This window comes from Sinohyriopsis cumingii, chromosome 16 (assembly GCF_028554795.1).
Source record: "Sinohyriopsis cumingii isolate HCF-2022 chromosome 16, ASM2855479v2, whole genome shotgun sequence".
Classification (NCBI taxonomy): Eukaryota; Metazoa; Mollusca; class Bivalvia; order Unionida; family Unionidae; genus Sinohyriopsis; species Sinohyriopsis cumingii.
The window spans coordinates 77,618,407-77,641,100 of NC_142976.1; the positions used below are offsets into that span (position 1 = coordinate 77,618,407).

At 34.9% G+C, this 22,694-nt stretch overlaps 1 protein-coding gene and 1 long non-coding RNA gene across 2 annotated transcripts in view; both read left to right on the plus strand.

Moving 5' to 3' along the window:
• Nucleotides 1–22,694, plus strand: part of LOC149780851 (uncharacterized) — a 172,607-nt gene that overhangs the window by 18,522 nt on the left and 131,391 nt on the right. The window contains exons 3-5 of the mRNA XM_089937935.1: nucleotides 2,762–3,073; nucleotides 18,092–18,260; nucleotides 20,321–20,496. Coding sequence (XP_089794061.1) covers nucleotides 2,762–3,073; nucleotides 18,092–18,260; nucleotides 20,321–20,496 — 657 coding nt within the window. The remainder of the gene's footprint in view (nucleotides 1–2,761; nucleotides 3,074–18,091; nucleotides 18,261–20,320; nucleotides 20,497–22,694) is intronic.
• Nucleotides 3,801–11,236, plus strand: LOC149780852 (uncharacterized). Its single transcript, XR_016415156.1, has 3 exons — nucleotides 3,801–4,820; nucleotides 10,043–10,237; nucleotides 10,919–11,236. It is a non-coding gene; the product is annotated as an uncharacterized LOC149780852 (long non-coding RNA).

The window sequence follows — 22,694 nt, forward strand, 5'->3', positions numbered from 1 at the left end:
TAGTTCCCAACCTTGATTCAGAAATCGCTGAGAAAAGTAAACAACTTTCTATAATTTTTGTTTTATTCTCAGAATAAAATGATTGGTTTTTATCAAGGTCATACTGGGAGTATTTGTCTTTAGATTATAAACAGCCTCTATTTTGCAATTCAGGGTTTTCCGAAATTGCGCAGTACTGTAGTTAGATATAATATTGATGTTTAGAGAGACATTTCTCAGTCTGACTTTTACTTTACACTGGAAAGTGTTTGTTTGTGACGAGTTTAGAGTTAACAATTTTTATTCAAATTATTTGGATTCTAAAAGATTAATTCTTTTTCCATGAAATATTTGAGTGCTCATACAGAATTCTTGGACAATGACATTTCTTTAAATTTTATTCGGAAATTCAAACACCGGAATATTATTTGTGAATCAGCAAAGAACTGTAGACACATCTGTACTATAAAGGCTATAGCATATGTCATCGCCTTCCATTTTGGATTTTTCGTCGGGACTAAAACTTGAATTAATTCGAACATTTAATTACTGGGACTTCTAAAATTTAATTCATGGATTATTGGTGGATTATTTTTGGATTTGATTCTTAAACCAGAAGTTCTTATTTTTTCATTTTGAAATTGTTTTTTCTTGAGAAATAAATTCTTTGTTAAATTTTTCAAAGCTTGTTGTTTTCACTTTCTTTTGTTACTGTTTATTAGAGCCTAAACAGGTAACAGCTGATTCTCTGTCAAGGAGAGGACAGATTCCTCATACAGAATGGTCCTTCCATCCATTGGTTGTTCATTAGATTTGCCAGTTATGGTGGCATCCGATGATAGATTTTTATGCAGTCAGGTAGAATCACAAACTGCCCACCTTCATTTCACTGGTACCAGAATCCAGAGCTTGTTTGTCGACACTCTTTCTGAGTTGGGAGTCTGTGGGCCTTTGCCTATGCCTCCCCCCACCCAGGAACCTTAGTTTTAAAGGTCATATAGAAATTGAGGGGACAGACGTGCAAATGATTCTGATCACCCCTGTTTGCTAATAGAAATCCTGGATCAATGATCTGCTCCATATAGCTATAGATTTACTTGGGAATATCCTGACCCTTTTGTTCCATCCTTGTCTGCCATGACTTCTCATTCAAGCTTGGCTATTGTCAGGACAGCCTTATAGCAAATCAGTTCAATCCGTCAGTTGTGGAAAGAACTGTATGAGCTACAATTCCATTGACTGTAAAGTCCTATAAAGGGAAGTTGCATGTTTTCAGAAACTGGTGTAAAATGAAAAACATGATCCCTTTGAGAGCCTCTGTTCCACAAGTAGCTGACTTTTCTTTGGCTGTTTGAGAAGAAAAATTGGGATCCAATTACTATTAAGAATGCCCTGTCTATGATATCGGACATGTTCCATCATTATGGCAGGGGGGATCTTGGTCACAGCAAGGACCTCTTTGATTTGTCGTCCAACATTTACTTACAAAGGTCTTAGCCTTTCATTTTTGTTTTCTTTGTGAAATCTTTTCCAGGTTCTGACTTGGATGAATTCAAACAAAGTTTGAGCCTTTAGTCAAGACCTCACTGAAGCTCCTTGCATACAAAACCTGTTTCCTGATAGTATTAACTTTGGCATGCAGAGTCTGTGAATTACATGCCCTCTTGATTGACCCCACCTACCATCAGTTTTGATCAGAAGACTTGGCAGTCTTACAATGTAACATGGTTTCATTGCCAAGAAAAGGTTGCATTCCCAGGGCACTCAAAAGGTCATCATACTTCCTTTTCGGTATCAACATATTCCAAGGAACTTTCAAACAGAATACTGTACATTTACTCAGACTTCATCTGAAGTGTACTGAGCCTATTTTTGTGGGGCTCGAAGATGCCTCTTTCTCCCAGTTAAACCTGGGATAGAGGACCCAATCTCAGCTGTATAATCACCTACCAGACCCAATTGACATAAACACAACCTCCGGATGAACACCCTGCACAGCTTTAACTGAATTCACCCAAAACTGTTATATGGTAAAAGGATCTCATTATTTCTTCTTCCAGATTTAATCCATGGTTGTGCTGCTCACAATTGGGAAAGTAGATTAACCTTCAGATGGGAAATTCAGTATTCTCCTCTCCCTCCACCTATTACCTATTCTTCTATTTATGTGCTTGGGGAATGTATTTGAAGGAGAAAGCAAATTGTTTAGTAAATTAAGTTTCTCCTGGAATACTTAACTGATCAACTTAACTTTAATACTGTCTCATCCTACCTACTATGCGAGCATCCTTTTACACGACATTCTCAATCTGAGGCAGCAGGTAGGTGAGGTAATGGGTAAGAGTTATTGCCTTCTGTCTATATTTTATAGACAGAAAGATAGAAATTTGTGTTTGGGAGGGCTGAGTTTGGGGGGTTAGTAGGGCTTATATTCCAAATGTTAATGTGAAAAATATTTGATTTTTAGACTGTTTGAGAGCTGATATGGAAAAAAATAAATGTTCATTTTATTTTGTCAACACTCAGTGTTGTATGTGCTTGTGATCACTCATGCATAGCAGTTTAGCCTGAAAATTCCCCCACAAGTTTTTATCAACAAAGTATGAGAAATATTGGTGACCATATACATGTATTTTGGAATAGAAAGCAAATTGTTAAACATTCATTTTCGACTGAGTTTGGATTTTAACTTTATTTTTGCATGGATTACATATTGCTCTTTAACTTGCCTCTTATTTATCAATATTTTATTGATTTAATTGTGAACTGATATAAATTGTAGGTCCTAAAGAAAGCTCAAAGAGATGCAGCAAGTAACCGACGAGAAATTTTTGCCAAGTTCCAAGATGATTTAATAAATGAAATCAAAGCAGGCTTTGACAAATTCAAATGGAGCATCCTGAAATCATCAAGTGATGGAGATGAGGAAATACAGAAACATTACTTGAAACTGCAGCCAGAAAGTGCAATAACAGAAATTGTATCAAAACTTAAGGTTCTTGTAAGCTTAGAGCGACCCACATCACATAAATGGAGGAAACATTCGAAGAAGACAAAATTAAAAGCTATAGACATAATGCAGCAGTTTATCAAGGTATTGTACATTATGGAGCTGATATTTGATGGAGAGTGAAGCCATATTTTATGTCAGATTTCCCTAAAATTTCACTTGTACAATGCAAATAATGAGTTTTTGTTATAATCCAAATATAAGTATTCTTGCCATTAGATCAAAAGATACGACTGGGCAACTGCCAGTGGCATGAGACAAGTGAAATTTGAATTGAGACAAGTTCAGTTTTGCATCACACTTGTCTCATCAGGCAGCTGGTTTGAAGGATTGAGCTATTTATTCATTTTCTTAGTTTCAAGACCTTTAACTGCCAAAAAGCGAGCTGCTGCTAGAAATAACATATTTAGCAAAACAGTTCAGCATATGGTATCGCCTTTGGCTTAAAGGCAACAATAGTTTAGCTGAGGGTGAATTTTCTTACCAAAATGGTTGGACATTGATGTGTATTAACTGATTAAATTTTATTTAAAAGGCAATTCTGGGGTAATATTAAGTATGTAGAGGTTCTTATTAAGAAATACGAGCTTTCTCTGAAATCATCGTATGTAGGTTAACAAATATATCGTCTCCATATTGAAATCCCGCTTGGCAGTGATCAGCAGATCCAGAACGAATAACACGCATAATTTCGGTGACCAAAATTTGCGTAATTATATGCCAAATTGTATGGACTGAAGTTGATGATGTAAAACGTAACCACACCTCAAGACCACACAAAATGTCAACAGCGGTGAGTATGAGCGTCTTCTGATTTCGTTCTTTTCTCCTTATCCTTTTTCTTTCTACTTTTAATTTTGAGAGGAGTATGAGCGTCTTCTGATTTCGTTCTTTTCTCCTTATCCTTTTTCTTTCTACTTTTAATTTTGAGAGGAAACATGGAAATTTATTTAGAAGTACTGTTATAGTTATATTTAAATACTTTCTGTTGTATGAGAAAGATTTAAATTGACATGCTTTGCATAGTATTTGCACTCCCTCATGTCCCCTCTCCAATTTTATAAACAAAAAGCAGCTAGGATATTTAAAAATTTTCAAACCTTAGTAATTTCATTAATCAATTCAAACCAGATTGTCACCAGTGGACTCCTAACACTCATCTTCCTGGCGTTTCAAACAAAGCGAAAAAGTGAAATTCGTTTACTGCTTCTCTAGATTAATATCTTACATACACAAGGTTTTAAATAGATTTTTTTAAATTTTGACTGAAGTACGGAATCCAGGTCCAAAACTTGGGGCAAGATCATAAAAAAGTACAGACATACAAACGTACAGTCACTTGTCACTTGAATTTAGACCACCATTTTATTGTTGTGTGTGTTTATTGGGTAGTATGCACACTGAGAAAATAGACACATAGATTTTGCTTTGGTGCCCATTTGAGGAAAGTAGGGGCCCTTTTTTAAATTTTGGACACCCCTCAAAACTTGACCTGATCCAGTTCAGAAAACTTCATCAGATCCATCAAATCACAACCTCGTGTGTATTAATTTCTGATTCTCACTTAGCACTATAGTCCTATAAGTTTGATAACTGAACCACAGTATAATAGAGAAGATACACACCAAATGATAAGCTCAGATGAAGAAACTTTGTTATTACCCAGACTGAAATCAGCTCAATTCCAGGGCGACCTTGAGAGAAGGAGAGGAAGGATGAGGTCATTGAGCAAGAACCAGAGGGGGGAAGAGGAGAAAGACATGCTGTGCAGCCTGAAAACAGAGCTGACCAAGCTAGACACATAGTTCACACAAGGCAGACAAGAATGAGGGTAATTGTTTATTTATATCTTGAAAAACAAGTATTGATACATATTGAAAAATGTTTTGATACTTGTAATATCTACAAGTCAGTAGTGTTTTGCACAGCTTAGAAAAAGCATACTTCTGTTGAAGGAGTATTTATTTATTTTATTAAATAATGTATGTTTAAACTGCTTTACTTTTTTTTGCTACTCACCACCCCATCCCAATATCATTTGATAAAGGAAGATCATGCACAGATACCGTAGAAAATACAGAGGCCACCTCATTTATTTGGCTGCCTTTATAATACCAAAATGATAAAAGTAGTATGGAGACAATCTCACTGAGTACCCCATTGCACGATGACATACATATAATTGATATGAAACTAAATACAGAAGGTTTTAACACAGGTCACTTAAATGTTCAAGGTATAATGGGAGCAATAAACCAGATTAAGTTGAAGTTATCTTCCAAGGAAAATAATATACATGTTTTAAGACTCACTGAAACCATAGACCTGCCAGCTCTTATGATTTTGCCATAAGTCTTACGAAAATTACCCTTAAAATACTAACAAAAACTACAGAAAAATTATTGTTGCTGAAGATTCTGGATAATTGGTTCATCCATGTTTTATTTGGATCCGGTTTTCATCTTAGAATTAGTAAAATTAGTCAGGGAACCAGGCTAACTTTGCAGCAGCACCCCAGACGCTTTAAACTGCACCTGTTTGTTCATGTGAAGTGTCTGCATACTCAAACGATTGATTATAGAATTTTTACAAATGGTGTCCAGAAAAAACGATACATGCTCAAGCTGAAAGGAAAAATAAGCTTCTAGAAAAGTGTTAATATCCAACACAGAAGAATAAAAAGGAGTATTCAGATTCTTGTGAATAAAAACTAGAAAGGAAACAATTATGTTTATTGGACATCACGTACCAATTTTGGTATGTCTTGTGGCAGGAGATATGATTGCTGTTGTCATGGGAAATGGAAAATAATTTCCAAGAATTATATCAAGTTGAGAGATAGCAACAAGTCATTGAGCTACATAGGGTTTGGAATGAAGAGTTTGTGCCACTGTACTAGTGGTAAATAAAGTATACGCATACATTACAAACTTTTCAGTGGAACATGTTTATCATCTATTGTCGAACTTTTAATTACGTTTTCCACCTTTACAATAGCAGTTATTGATATTTTGTTACACCTTACTGAAATCTGGTCAATCTTACAGAGAAAAATCAACTGCCTTACTGAGATGGACTCGTCAGGGTTGGCAGGTCTGAAGCCAAATTAAATGCTAACCACTATGATAATCTATTTCTCTGTTGAGGCTACAATAAACCATTACGCAGGGACACAGAGACAGCAAGGGGAGGTCTTGTTGTATACATTAGGGAAGATGTAAATGCAGGAAGGCAACCTCACTTGGAGTCGCATGAAATTGGGAGTACTTGGGTGGAAATTTCTCAAAATAATGCAAAATCATTCCTAGTTGGTTTCATTTATAATCCACCTTCCTCCAAAGCAATTTGGAATGATAACTTTTCAAAATGAATAGAAAATGTTCTTGCACAGGAGAAAGAAACATATACTCAGCAATGTAAATACGGACCTACTCAATATGCAAATAAGGAACAACTGGATGGAATTTATTGAATCATTGGGCCTAGTCCAGCTGGTAAATGAGCCCACAAGGGTAGCAGAAATATCAGTCACTCTTTTTGATCACATTTATACCAACATACCAGACAGTGTGGCATATGTTAATGTACCGAATGTTGGTCTTAGTGACCACTATCCTACTTTTGACAAGAAAGTTTAAATGCAAGAGAAATAGGAAAAATACAAACAAAACTATCACTTAAAGATTGTTCCAAACTTTTAGTGAAGAATAATTTTTAAATATATAAAGTTCCATAGAATATAATCCAAAATTTTGATGACATAGATGAAGCTCTGAGGGTGTGGACCAACTTATTTACGGATGTAGTCTCTAAGCATGCACCACTAAAGGTACATCGAATAAAGTGTGAAATCCAGCCTAAGTGGCTTAGTACTGAAATCCTAGATGCTATGAAGACACAAGACCAATTCAAAGCTATGTGAAACCATGCACAAGATAAAGTATGGAGAAATAAAATAACAAGTATGATTAAAAAAGCTATAAAGAAAACTTATTAATCAAAGCTTGAAAACAAAAAGAGCAACACAAACTCTATTTGTAAAGTCTTCAATGAACTGATTGGGGGAACACACTAAGAGGAGACACATAATATTCACTCACTCCTGGTAAATGACACCATTTTCACTGATGACATTGATATTGCAAATGTTTTCAATGATTTTTTCACCAACATTACCACTAAGTTAAAAGAACCAGTGATAGAATACAACTTTAGTGAACTGAAAATGTTCTGCAGCAGCAATATCTCTAAGGAGGTATGTTTCTCTATCCCACCAGTATCAACAAATTTTGTTAAAAGATGTCTCAGTGAACTTGATACCAAGAAATCTACATGACTTGATCAGATTGTTCCACAACTCATTAAAACTTTTGCCTCGGCTATTTTAGATAGCAAAACATGCATACTCAATTTAAGTATTGCATCCTCATCTGTCCCCATAATATGGAAAACTGCAAAAGTAATGCCTATTCACAAATCTGGTTCTAAGAATGATGCTAATAACTACCAGTCAATTTCAATACTGCCAAACTTGTCAAAATTTATTGAAAAATCTGTGACCCGTTCATATCATATTTAACCAAACACTTGCTATTATACCATAATCAATCAGACAGTAAACAGAAACATTCATGTGAGACTGCCTTAATCCCTCTAACTGATAAATGGCTTCAGGCACATGATCAAGGTCAAATAATAGGATCTGTATTTGTAGATTTCAGGAAAGCTTTTGACATGGTGGATACTGAAATCCTTTTGAAGAAACTGAAAATTTACCAATATGCTAAAAGCACAATTATCTGGTTTGCTTCATACTTAAGTGAGAGAACACAACATGTTCACATAAATAATTTTCTGTCTGAACCTGGAACAATTTGATATGGAGTACCACAGGGTCCATTACTATTTATATTATTCATTAATATCCTACCACTTTTTCTAAGGGACTCAATTTCATCTCTAGATCTCTATGCAGATGACACAGCATTGTCAGACATCCAAAACACAAAGCATGAACTAGAAATTTCTTTACAGGATGCCCCAAACAAATTGGACAATGGGTGCACATGTAATGGCATGGTGGTAAATACTGGGAAGACTAAAATATTACTTATCTCAACCAGCAAAAAAGATTATGTCTGACGTGGAAAGATAAAATTTTGCAAATGGTCTATCATGATAGACTACTTAGCGTTTTTGTAGATAATAACCTATCATAGACTGAACATATAAAACGTATCAGTAAAAAAAGTTAATTCAAGTTTATGGTTTCTCAATAGGATAAGACATTTTCTCCCTGAAAGGTGCAGAAAACTATTTTATAACAGTTAAATACAACCCTATTTAGATCACTGTAATATATTATGGGGTAATTCAAATGATATAAAAATAGCAAGGCTAGCACATATTCAAAACTGAGTATTCAGGCTAATATCAGTCCAGAATGAAAGCAGATTTAGCTGGTAAGTTACAAATATTACTTATTAAAGACCGAATCCAGTTGAGAAAAGCCAAATTAATATACAGGATATCCAATAATATTGCTCTTGAATATTTACAATCACTATTTCAGTACCTGGTAATACTCCCCACCTGTGATCTATGTCGACCAAACAGTATAAAATTCCCAAACTAAATAAGGAATTATTCCCAAAAAAAGTTTCCAATACTGGAACTTTGCTCAGGAATAGTATTCCAGCTGACATTAGAAATGCAACCCTATTTCCTTCTTCCAAACCGAATATATCCAGTGGTTTCAGAAATGCAGCTAAAGTAAATAAATTCTGTTGTATGAGGGCCTCAAGGTAGATTACTTCATCAGCTGATTGTGTTACCCTCTTTAAATAAAGTCATTATTATTATTTTTATTTATTTAATATTAATATTTATATTATTATTACCTATTTTGTCTTTATTAGTCGCTGTCCTTAATGATATAGGGCTATTGGTTTTAGGAGTTCAAGCAGCCATACATATCAAAATACACAGAGTGATGTAAATAAATGCTTGTGGTACAATTTTCAGTTCCTGTGGCAATCAAAATATAAACTAGCTAAAATCATTTCATATTTAGGTAGAAGTTATCTACACTAGTGGCATGCAAACCAGTATTTAATACTGTTACGGTTGACTTGCTCTTTTTCCAATTTAAGTAATACATTTATAATTTTTATTTAAAAAAATACAAAATGGTAATAAAAATGTGTATGCGATCTTACTTTGGAGTTAGTGATTAGACCTAACTAGATTGAAATTTTTATTTAAAAAATTAGACCTGTACAAAATTAATATATCCATTTAGGTCTTGTAAAATAAATACTACACTTTTATTCTTGTTTTAAATATGATATATGCCTTAAGGTGTATTTCTAAAAACCCAAAATATGTTAAGATAGTACTATATATGCACTATCATGATAAACATCAGAAATTAAGAATCCTAAAATGTTTTATTTGTCCAGAATTTACACTGACATGAAGGCTTGCAACAGAATTTTTTTCTTCATATTTGGGTAAACATTTTGGGTAATAGTTTTAATTGCCCAGTCTGAGTGGCATTCAGTTTTTCCACATCTGAACTGGTAATTAATGCAAATGATTTTACTTGACGGAATGGCAATTTAGAAGCATCTTTAATTCTTTCAGTAACTTTTATGTATTCCTTGACCATGTTATTGTCAAAGCTTACAGTTTTATGTACAAAATAAATATCACAAAAGGTATGAATAACTTGACAGGTATGTGGGTTACATTACAGAAAACCTCTTTTGGTATAATGGATATGTGTAGCAGCTGCCTATGATGCATAACTTGCACTTTGTACCGATCAAATAAAAACTACATCCATTTACAGACAGAATTAAAACTTTGATAGTTACAATACAATATTTGCAGTCACTTCTATTTCCAAGGTGGACTTGCAGATATTGATACCTGATATAAATCCATGATTGTTGTAAATGCTGTAATTTCCATGTATCATGACTTTAGCTTTCAAGCTTTTTGTGTTTCATACAGGGATTTAGTATGCTTAATCATTTAAACAAATTCCAGGAGATCATAAGAAGTATGGAGCCTGACTGACTGAGGGAACTGTTCATACAGTTGTTGCAGTTCCACCCCAGCCCTGTCTTTAATGTATTGGAGCAAGGTTCAAGGCATTGTGGTGGTTATCACCCATCCCCCACAGGATTACCAGAATGGTGTGCACATGGAAAATGTAGGAAGATGCCCACAGACATGGAAAATGTGTGTTGTGAGAGACAGCTTTGCGTATCACTTTTACCATTAATCAATATATCAACTTTTGTTTAGAATACATACTGTCTCTTAATGCATTATTATTAATATGATTAAGAGTTTATTTAACATCAGAAGTTTCAAGACTTTTAATAAGACTGCTTACCAAATGAGACATATGCTTAGATTATTTCTTTGCAACCACTGTGAATGAATTTTAAAATTGTAAGCCATCCAAAAACAGACATGCATACATATGATCCTCATCAAGTAGATTCTTTTCATTACCTGGTTTCAATGTGGGTACCTCACTATGCCAAACAAATCTAAGCTGATGATGCTACATGGATAAAATTCTTGTGTAAATATTATGTTCATCTGCAATCAGCCATTCCTATCGATCCCAATGCAGGGTCTCTTGACTCCTATAAATGCTCCCCAGAAATTTTTTAGCTATCTGTCTTAACATAAACTACACTTAATATCAGTTCTAGTTGTGATGGAACTCTCAGTGCTCATGTCAAAATAAAAACTGTGTAGTTTTGATCCATGTTGTTTTACAGTGCCATGTTTGTTTTACAGTGGAATTTGCTGTTGGAAGATTAATAAAATTTGTTCCTATTAATTTTTTTAAATATTTTTTTTAAACATTTTAGAAATAGCTTATTACAAATTGGAATAATTTTTCAGGATTTCAAGTTCTAATCCTCGATGAGCTTGTAGTTGCCTTGGCCAGGATGTGCAGATGGGATTTTCTTGTCCTTACTAATGAAGTTGACTTGATGAGTGCCAACCAGAGACATGCTTCCTATAGGCATTTTTACTATGGCAGCATGGAAAGCTGGGGTTTGGACAGAGACTTGACATTTCCTCTTGCTGTGTCTGGCATATACGTGACAAATATCCAGATGCTTTTGGACAATACACTGGCTTCATCACCTCTAGGCTTGCATGAACTTAAAACAGTTTCTTATGTGTATGGATTTGTATATAAATGAATACAGTTGACTTCAGTCTTTGTTTTCTTGTAACTGCACATAATATTGCATCAGACAATAATGATTTCATTCAGATTTTTTTCACACCAGTATATTTCTGCCTATAAACAGTGTGGGCAATCAATATAAAAAGTTGGCAGCAATTGCAGATACAGATTTCAACTGCTGATATTTACAGAATATTATATAAAGTGTAACCTCACCACAACTAGAGTTGATGGTTTATCTTGAGGCACCAGGTTTATACAAATTCTCCTGGGATCATCTTCCTTTAGTTCTCTTCTCCTCCTCATACCCTGCTTGTCCTCAAGTCAACAGATGAGGGGTTTCTGTATAAGCTCTCTTTTGTGGGGATATGTTTTCTTTTCCTTGCATGGGTAGATGGACCATCTGCTGCTTTTTTGTTGTTATAACATCAATGATACCTGTTTTTTTTTTTAAAATTATTTTCTTGACTTGTGTGAAAAGCATCCCCATACTAATCCATATTGACTTTTCACCCAGTATTAGAGGAGTTGTTGAGGGGTTGTTTTTGTTCTTATTTTTTCTATCTCCAAAGTGCTATTTGAGACGGGATGCATTTTTGCCCATTCCTTCAGAAGGCAATATATTTTCATAAATAGATATTAGCTAGTAATCATCATCATGACAGCATCTTCCCCAAACCTCCTGAGGAAATTCCATGAACCCCATATATCCATAATAAAGTGTGTCAGGCCCCAGGCAGAGTGCTATACATATCATTGGATCTAACTAGAATGGCAACAGTATCTGTATGCATGAAAATAATAAGATTCCTTACCACAAATATAAAAAGTGTGCCAATTGTTGCATAATGACTTGTATCAAATAGAAAGTTTTCATGACTTGTACATGTGAATAATATTCCATTGCCTTGATGTCCAAACAGGCATCATAATGTACAATCAATATATAAAATTATTTCAAATTTCCTGTAGTGGAACAAACTTACACTATCTCCCCTTTGTTTCTCATAACACCTCTGCCACTATGGATATTGTCATCCAAAGCAGCTAGCTCATTCCAAATCCTGTTCACAGTTGGTGTGTGTGAAAATCTCTTGGCACAGTACACCAGGATGTGCTGATGAAAACCTTAAAGCTAAGCAGTGCTTCTGCAATTATCAAAAACATGAATCTTGTAACATGTGTCATTTGTAATCTGCTAACAGATTAATACAGTTATTAAATAATCATTACTGTTGGTAAATTTTGTATACATAAAATCTTTACTGAAGTGTTTATTGATACAGAGTGTCATGGAATTGTTTATGTCGGATATGCATGTATTATACATGTACTTACCAAAGACTTGAGAAGAAGATTTATTGTATATGTATTATGTACACACATCTTATTAATGCTAGCTTATTCAGATCTTTAAATGGTAAATATATACAGTAAATTATTCTTACATTGAGAATAAAATCATTTAAAGCATTTTAACCTTTTTCTTATAAATACCATGCAGTTGTTGCAATCCTGAAATGGCATACCTGAAATTTAAGTAATACTCCACTCTTTTTAGGAACCTTTGGTCCAAGAGCACCTGTGTCAAAGTTTTCAGCCCTTTGGCATCCTTCTTGGGATCAAGCCTAGGTTTTGTCCGCTCTTCATTCTCTGACAAAGGTCCATGTAGGCATTTATTAATGCCTTGGCCATGTGAGAGGATCCATTCATGTATATTGGTGATGTGATGTAGGACACTCCTCCAGATACTCTGAAAGAATGCCACAATCAATACCTATAGCACCTAAAGCTGGTCTCTTTTATCATGGTGACACCAAATGGATTGATTATAAGACAATTTGATTTATATCAGCAAGGAAAAGCTACATTGTAGATTTGGCTAATAGTTAATGTAGCAGGGTTGCAGGTTTGCTTGGATCAATGTTCCTTCAATATTCCACATTACTCTTGACATTTCAAGTAAATTATTTTTAATAGATTACGTACCTACAAGAGTTGTTGATGTAGATGTGTATGTATGTATGTGTGTGTGTGTGTGTGTGTGTGTGTGTGTATATATATATATATATATATATATATATATATATATATTAAAAGAAATCAGAAGATAAGGATAGCACTGTAACTTTAATTTAAAAAAAAATACACAGTAGCCAATGTTTACATATATCTGTTCCAAATACAAGGACAGAAATCTCACCAAAAATTTGTTCATAGCTGCTAGCAGTCTTGAATGAAAACCTAAAATGGTTCATGATGTCTTTGGACCATTGTAATAAAGCCACATTTTCCTTTTGTTTGGCAACCTTGAAAAGAAGGCAGATAAAATAAAGTAAAAACATCATCAAAACAGAAACAATTTTCCAATTCCAAAAGTTTTATAACAAGAAAGGGTGAAAAGCAACAAGTTTTGCAGCATTGCATTTGTTACATCATTGTTTTCAGTAGAATGACAATTGTAAGCCCCCCCACCCCATCTGCAAAAATGTGTACTTTTTAACATCCTGACTCAGCAGCAGATACTTCAGACACTGAAGGTGTCTTCGTTCTCCCTGTATGTTGCAAAAACACTTGGCCCGGTGTTGATGTGAAGCATGAAGATGTACTGGTCATTGGTTCTGTATGCATGGTTTAATTATTGCTACATTCTTTGCATCTTCGTAACTAAAAATATTTATTAAATATTCATTTGTATAATGATTTATATTTTTAATCAGTTTTTTGTGCTTTTTTGTTAAACTCTTTGAACTGAAATACTTCATTTTAGCAAGAATACATAATAGATCTAACAAATTTTCACATAATAAAACTAACTTGAACTCAAAACTGAAAACATAACAACCTGCTAGCCATATATTCTGGTAGCACTATAACATCTTTTCCTATCATAACTAGAGATCCTTTTGTAATTATAGTCAATACAATGCTTTGTAATAAATTTACTTGTAGTTGAAAGATGTACAATAAAATCTTAGCATCCAGCCGATCGTAAGCATTTTACTGGCTCATTTCTACATTCAGATCTAGAAAACCCTATGAACAGATCAACATTAAAGATGTATTATTTGTTCTACAGGTTTACATGATAAGGTTATTAAGCTTTTATGCAAGTAATGTGCTTGTCACATTAACCCAATGTGTATGTGCATGGGCACATGTGTGCATATTGATAACGCTTGAATATGTATCTAAGTTCCCTAACGGAATTTAAAGAACCTATCTCACGAAGGTAATGGACATGTATACAAATGACATTTATGAGCACGCTGTTATAATTTTTTTTAAAAAAAACACAAATTCAACCCCAACATATATAATACACACAATGCAATCACCAAGATAAATATTGATTAGCCGATCATATTTATTTTGGGAATCTTACAAAGCAAATCAAGTCTGTGCAAAGATAGTAATAATAAAACTCTGTGCTTTCAAACAGAGAAACAAGATATTCATATTGACAATTGAAGAACGCTTTCTCATAGACATTGGCCTACCTGTCCAACAACTTCGCCATTTCATTGTCTGACACCAGTCCTAACTCTTCTATCCATGCTCTCCACTGAATAAACTGGTCTTCAAAACAAATCCTTGATAGGTCCCTTTCGGTTTCTCAGACAGCTTTTTGATGTTTCTTCTCTAAATGCAACAAGCGCGAACGACCGTAAAATTTGTTACTCCCTTGTGTGTCCGCCATTTTTTGTTTATAGTAGATATCTAAATTACAACCACGTGACTCATAACCCGCCCACTAGATGAAGATGATGAGTCTGTTTTTGTGGTCACGTTAACACCTTTAGTCACAAGCTAAATACAAAAGCATGTCATAAGAGCAGTCACTGTTACAAGTGCAATTGCTAATTTTATTGTACAAGGCTTCAAGCCTTTCATTGTCAAGATGATTATGATATTAAAAGCAAATGAAAAAAATTCCTGATATGTTTAAAGCTGCTGTTAGGTTGTATTTTCTCTCTCTTTCTTTCTGTCTTTCTCTATCTCTCTCTCAGCCTTTAGTTTAAAATATGCATATTCTTCACTAAATATGAAGAAGTACATTATCATACCACAACTGTTAGTGCTTACAAAACCTTTTTTTGTTATGTACTTTGAAATCAGTATGCCAACATTTACATTGTAGTGTATATAGCACACACTTTATACAAACAGGTGAGTTTCATATGTGACAATAAGATATAGTCATTATTTATTGCTTTCTTTAAAAAAAAAATATTTTTTAGAACAATGTTGGGGCAGTCTGTGGAAAAAAGTGACGACAAGAAGGGCCCTTGGAACACTCACCTGAAATAATTTTTTCACATATTTTACAATATGGATTTATGAAACGTGAAATCTTGCTGATTCTGTTTGTATGTAGAGAAGGCAGAGGAAACATCTATCTACATCATCTTCTAAATTTTGAGGTTTTTATTTTGCAGAACCAATTCTTTGGTTCAGAGCACTTCATTGTCCTAGTACCTTATAGGACCAGTCTCTTTGGAGACCGGTAAGACCCACCATTTAGGAAGGAAAGAACTTACCTTCACAGAGTAGGTCACCTTCTTGTAGGGAGTAGAAGTCAAACATTCCTTATGTTGTGCATTTTCCTTCCTTCCATGAGGAAGGAGGTGCACCACTTGTCACAAGCCCTGGGTACCATGTTGCATCTTTGACCGGTGAGTCAATGTCTGGTGATCAGTCACTGGTCACTTCCTCAAAGTGACTGGTGCCAGATTATCCCAGTAACCAGTCATCTCATACTGGCCACCTGTCACTGAATTTCCACTGGTCATCTCATGGAGGCCTTAGAGTATGGGAAAGGGAGGGCTGTGTTCAACCTTTCCCCACTCTACAATCACACCCTGTACAGCATTGGGAGTCTCCCCACTAGGTTTTGGCCAGGGAAGGTGATCAGGGTATCTCCTTCTTTCTTATTACCCTGATGAATCCTTATGGGATATGGGATGTGGCCCACCACTTCAGGGTTATTAGTCCCTTATGCCCCCTTGGGCTTCTGGACCCAGTTTCAGAGTAGAGGTGCTGTGGCTCATGTCTTGCCATCACCTGATCAAGTGGCAGCCACCAAGAAGGCTGGAGGCATAATATCATCGAGGAAAGATGGGCAATCTCATCATTGTCTTGGGACTTCTAGCAAACACTGAGCTCCTCCTACTCACCTTGATTCAGTATGGGAAATGGTTTAGAGTGCTCCTATGTCACTTCCACCAAAGAACATAGTGATGCCCAGCCACTCTCCTGCTTGAAATGTAATAGATGGCATTGCCCTATCTATCCTTGTTGACTACAATGAGTTTGAAGTAGAAGAAGCTCAGTTGACACCTCTAATCAGGCCCATCAGCTCCTCTGTGGTGGATGAGGAGGAGGAGATCTAGTCCTTTGATAGGAGTAATTGAAGTTTACTGCTTCTTCCCCATGTATGTGTGCCCAAAATCATCTGGCACCCAGTCCAAGTAGAAGGACTCTGGGTCTCAACCACAACTAGATCTCATGCTTCTTCATCATGACTCCATGATCAAGGAAATATCACAGAGTATTTGACAGGCCAAAACATCACTTGTTGTCATATATATGTTTGCTCCTCCCTCTACTTTGAGAGCTATGGTCTCTGCTTTGAGTTACAGTCCCCAAAGTAACCCATTAAACCTTCCAGTTGGATGCAAGTTCTTCCCAAGTGGGTATCTCAAATGGAGCCTGGGCACACTTTCCCATTGAAACGATTGTGCTATTGAACAGAAATCCTGGCTTCTGATACCATAGCTCCTCATCTGCTACATTTAGTATGATGATGGAGACTGCACTGAATCATGCTGCATTACAATGCATGCTGAAAACTGGCCAAGACATCCCGGCATGCACTTTCTGTCACATTGGCTTTCTCAGCAGAACTTATGTAATTCCCCATGATGTTGTGTTGGACTCCTTAAAAGTCTTACTTAACCAAAGTATAGTTGTACTCCATTGGAAACCTAAGCCCACTTTGGAGGACTCGCATCTACCATGGCTTCACATGATCTGAAGGATCATCCACATGGATCCATCATACCCACTCCTGGCCCATTGCAATCAGCCAGGAAGTGTTCTCACCACTAGGGCCGATCTGCGAATTCTTCAGACAGAGAAGTCAAACATTCCTCATGTTCATAGCTTCTAATTTAACCAGTCACCCCTAAAGTGCTTTGCTCGACACAAGTGTTAGGTAAATAATGACTTGTGGCCTTTTCCTCCTTGCCCTCCTTTTTTTCTAGTTCCCTCCATATTTTGGTGACAAGGGGGAGGTCACCCCTTTAGATAAAATCATGGCAGCATCTCTGCATACAAGTTTAATCCAACTGCAAACATTATAGACCTAGATTTGCAGTTGCATAATACACTGGCAAATCGGGGTGTGTGTGTTGTTTGTTTTATTGAATAGTCCTGACAAACAGCATAGACCGAGATTTGTTGGCATGCTAGGCTATTGCAGATCTGGGTCTGTGCAGTTTGAAGTTGGATATGACATGGGCAAGCATGTACAGGTCATTTAATTCATGTGATTCAAACAATTTTGTTAAAGGTGCATACTATGGTTTTAAAGGTGATTTTTGTAGCAATAAATATGTATTAAATAAAATTGTTGAGGTTCTGTTTATATTTAAATTAAAATATTACAAGAGCCATTTAGATTGGTCTGATATGTTGATTCTTTTTAGGCTTGTTATTGAGGTCAGTGATAGACTGGTTTAGAATTTTACATCTTAGAAAACTTTAATTAAATTAGAGTCCAACATATCATTCCATTGAAAACATTTTGCAAGAATCATTCGTTTGGTAGCAGAATGGACATCCAGTAAACAAATTTCTTATCAATTAATTGACAGACAATGAAAAAGGACAAATTGGCCAAGCTGCTGTTTCATATAGCAATCTGCATCAGTGACACAACGCTTCAGGAAGAAGCAAGAAAGTTCATGACACATCTAAGTGAGAAAGAAGAGTCCAGGCAAAAGGAAACTAATCAGCACCTACAGAAACCACCTCCAAGGAAAGGTAAATAATGATTTGGGGTTTAACACCATTTTTCAGTACATGACAGGTTAAACATGGTGACCAGTATATTTGGTGGTGGAAGAACCTGGGACAACCTCAGTAAGAACCACCAACAGATGGGAAGCTACTGGCAAGCTTTCTCACATACCCATGTTAGCCAAGGCTGAGACTTAAATCCATGCAGACAAAGATGAGATGTCAGTGATCTGTACACCTGTCCATACCTAGATTAATTTCAAGTCTTTGATGTTGTCAGTTTTTCAAGTGGCAGCAGAGACATATTTCTTTATGGGGATAAATCATGATGTGAATACAACCAGTTTATAAAAACTTGTGGGCAGCCTCAACATGAAGGCCATGGCCAGCTTCTTCTTCAATTTTTTTTAAAACCAGTTTTTGAACATTTGTGACTTCAACTTTTATGATAAAAACCTTATTAGCACAATTAAGCCCAAACCACTTAGACAAGTGAAATCTGATGTGCATGTTTGTGTGTATATGTAGATGGCCTAACTAGATTTTTATTACTGTTATGGCCATATTGAAAATTTTCGAAATTATACATTTTTTTGGCATGTTTCATATGGTTTAAACTGGGCTCAGTCCAGAAGCATGTCCAAAATTCAGGTTAATATTTTTGACTTTCCATTCATGGGAATCTGCATATGCAGGTTAAGATTTTCCTAAAAAAGTAATATTTTTGGTACAGTTTCAAAATCTGTTTTTAAGGTTTACAGGAATGTTCATTTATGGTAGACACATGTAACAGTATCATGGAAGCATTGACTAATACCATATTGGATGGATACAGAATATTGAAATAATAATAAAATAAATTCAGGTTCATGTTGTAAGTCATTCATTATAAACAGTATATTTTTGGGTGTACTGGTCACAGACCAGAAGAGCATATGGAATGGTATGTTTTCCATCATCTGTCCATCCATCTGTTTGCAAAAAAAATTATAATTGCTATTTCTGATTGTCATCGGCAAAACAATTAGGAACTAACCCATTTAAGGATGTGCTGACTTGTATTTCATTTTGAAGTTGTGCTCTCTGTTGAAATTGAAACCAATCAAGAGTTTTATAAATATTAGTTTATGATGTATTTACATCAGGATCAGCAAGAACTGTAGCAGCTCTTGTTTTGAAAATTTTTAATGGCCTTGTCAGCTTGCATTTTCTACATTAAGTATCCTGTATGAATCAAGAGAAAGATAACTGATGACTCTGACAAATCACTACAGCTTTGTCTAGTATACACGTTTATAAATCTAATATTATTGCACTGTAACAAAGGAACATCACTGGTAAACATGTTTTGTGACAAAACATCGGCATGCAGAAATATTGCAAATGTAAAGCAGTTCTGTTCTGTCATTATTATTCAGTAGGTTTCATGGATCATGAGTAACAAAAATGGGCTTCTGTACAGTGTATCTCTTTGGATAAGATCAGGGAGCTGGACTCTTACAGAATGTTCAAATAGTAGGAGATGGACTTAATATAAGACAATGATATCTTTAGTAGACTTCATATGAGACAAATATATCTTTAGTAGACTTAATATGAGACAAAGATACCTTTAGGAGACTTAATATCAGACAAAGTATCTCTAGTAGACTTGATATGAGACAAAGATATGTTTGGGAGACTTAATATGAGACAAAGATATGTTTAGGAGACTTAATATCAGACAAAGTATCTTTAGTAGACTTGATATGAGACAAAGATATCTTTAGTAGACTTGATATGAGACAAAGATATCTTTAGTAGACTAGGTATGAGACAAAGATATCTTTACTAGACTTAATATGAGACATAGATATCTTTATTTGACTAAATATGAGATAAAGATATCTTTAGTAAATACCTGCCACGACATTTGTAGAAGTGAGGGTGGATTTATCAGATATGGTTCTTAAAGTATATTTTAAGCTAACACTGTGAACGTATGTTTTAAAATTTTGTTGTAAGATTGTATTCCAAAACAACAGGAGGTCACAAACTTGTAACAGAATTTAGTAGGTAAATAAAGTTTTTCTTAATTATTTCAGATGAACTCAGCAAAAAATTGAAGGAGTATTTGGAGAAGTGTGTGGCTCGAGGTACTTTGACTCTCACCTTATTGGATAGGATTGAAGAAAAGCTTTTGGAGGACTTTGACTTTACCTCATTTTCTGATATGAAACAGGGTCGGTTCCTTTACTTCCTACTCTCTGAGGCAAAGCAGGTATTTGACAGTACAAACTATTTGCATACATTAGCACATTCTCAGGTATGATTCCAATGATAAAAAGTTCTGGAGCCCAATGTCCCTGTAATTGGGAACTTTTTTGTGGCAAAATGAGTATTTTGGGGAATTTGTTACATGCAGTCTTATGGCTTGTAACCTCCTAAACCTTGACACTCATATTGTTTTGTTGCAATCTGTTTTCATATGTCCCTTCATAGCAGATAAAAGTATTAATATTATAAACCAAAATTACCAATAATTATATGATTTTGTTCTTGTGTTGGAGAGAAGCTGCCTTTTTTAATAGCAGTGGTAGTGGAAGTTGTTGTTGTGTTCTTGGTATGAAAAAAAAGTTGTTTTAAAAAAAAATAAGAAACCTGCGTACAGATGTTATTGGAATTAAAGGTGCCCTGTGATCATATCACACCATCAGTTAGTACCACATCAATTAATGTTCTTTGTTTTAAAGGATGGGAATCATGGCAGTATATTTACCTTGCAGACACAAGTCAACAGACTGAAATCCTGAATACTTTATAAGACTTTATTTGATTTCCACTAAATAAAAGCATGAAATAAAATGTCATAAGAAACATAATATGGTTCTTTAGAAGCAAAGTCATCACAAAGTTGGTTAGTATTTCATGCTATACTGAGCACACCTTTTCAGATATATATATCAGGCCACAAGCAGTTCAAAACAAAATGTTTGTATCGACCATTACCACTATGTATGGTCAGCTATCCAAACAGCTAGTCAACAAAATATTTCTAATTATAGAAGGTGCACGTATCCTTCATTATGAAAATAGGGAGCCTGAATACTCTTGTCATCTTTTTTTTAAATGCGCTTATGTTGGAGAATTCTAATATGTACAAGATCCATCTTGGGGGGCAGGGAGCAAGAAAATAAGGCAAAATAGTCAATCAAAGATTCTGTCATTTCACCCAAACATGCCCAAAAAGCAAAGTTCATTTAGCCTTGCATTGATTTCATGACATTTATCCATACCCCATTTTGTTTCAGTACAATGCATTAATAATCAAAGTAAAACATTAACTTTGGTGTCAGTTTTTCTTTTAGAGAGGCAGACTGAAAGATAGAGAAAGAGGCCTTGTTCAGTAGTAGAATCTGGTGGTAATTTTGTGATCCAAGATACCATACATTAACTTGCTCTATAGAAAATTCTTTCAGACTCCTTGAAAAACAAGTCAAAAAGTTAATTTTTGTTGCAAGATATGGAGCAAATTACAACATAACAGGCATATCCAGATCCATTACTAATAAAATTAATTAACAATAATTGCATTGAGTAATTCATTACAGAACTTTTATGGAAAATGTTGCTGAGTTTAGGCTATAACCTATTTTGGTGAAATGACATAAGAAAAGTTTTAATATTTTTATAAACATATTTGATTATAATTTAAAAAATCTGACTTGAAGAAAACGTTAGTCAAAAGAGAGTTTTGTGAACTTTCTACACACTTTTCCCTGTTTTCACCAACATTGCCTATTATGGCAGGAGAGGGAATTTCATCCAGATATTAAGATTAAACATGGACCTAACTTATTATGATTAAATGCACTTTGAAAGCTTTGTGTGCTTAAGATAACTTCTGGGTAAAATTGTGGTTACGATCTATTAACACGTTTAACAGGTATGAATGGAATGAGGCATGCACACACATTAACTGGAGATTGTATAGAGGGTTTCACGGTTGCAACAGAGTTACTGATTGTAGCTCTTAAAATTACCTCACTTAGCTTCAATGCGCATGCCCACAAGAAATTTCCAGTTCTGGATAGTTCAGAATTTCGCACCGTTTTACGCTTGGATTGCGAAACATAAAGTCAACAAAGGAAGGAATCTTAGCTGTACATACAGATCATCGTTATGGTTAAACCAATGAATAAATTATGTGTCTAACATATTTTGTTCATACTAGAAGAATAATTATAGACATTACATCAGATAATCAGATTCGGTGTCTATACTTATATTATATCAGATAATTAAATAATATTTACTGTCCATACTTAATTGATATCAAATAATTAAATACACTGTCCATATTTATATTATACCAGATAATATAGATTCATTATCCATAATTTTAGATACATTTATAGGAACATTTCACTTTGGTCTCCGATTTTAAACATTTATTGCACATTTTTGGCTGCATGACTT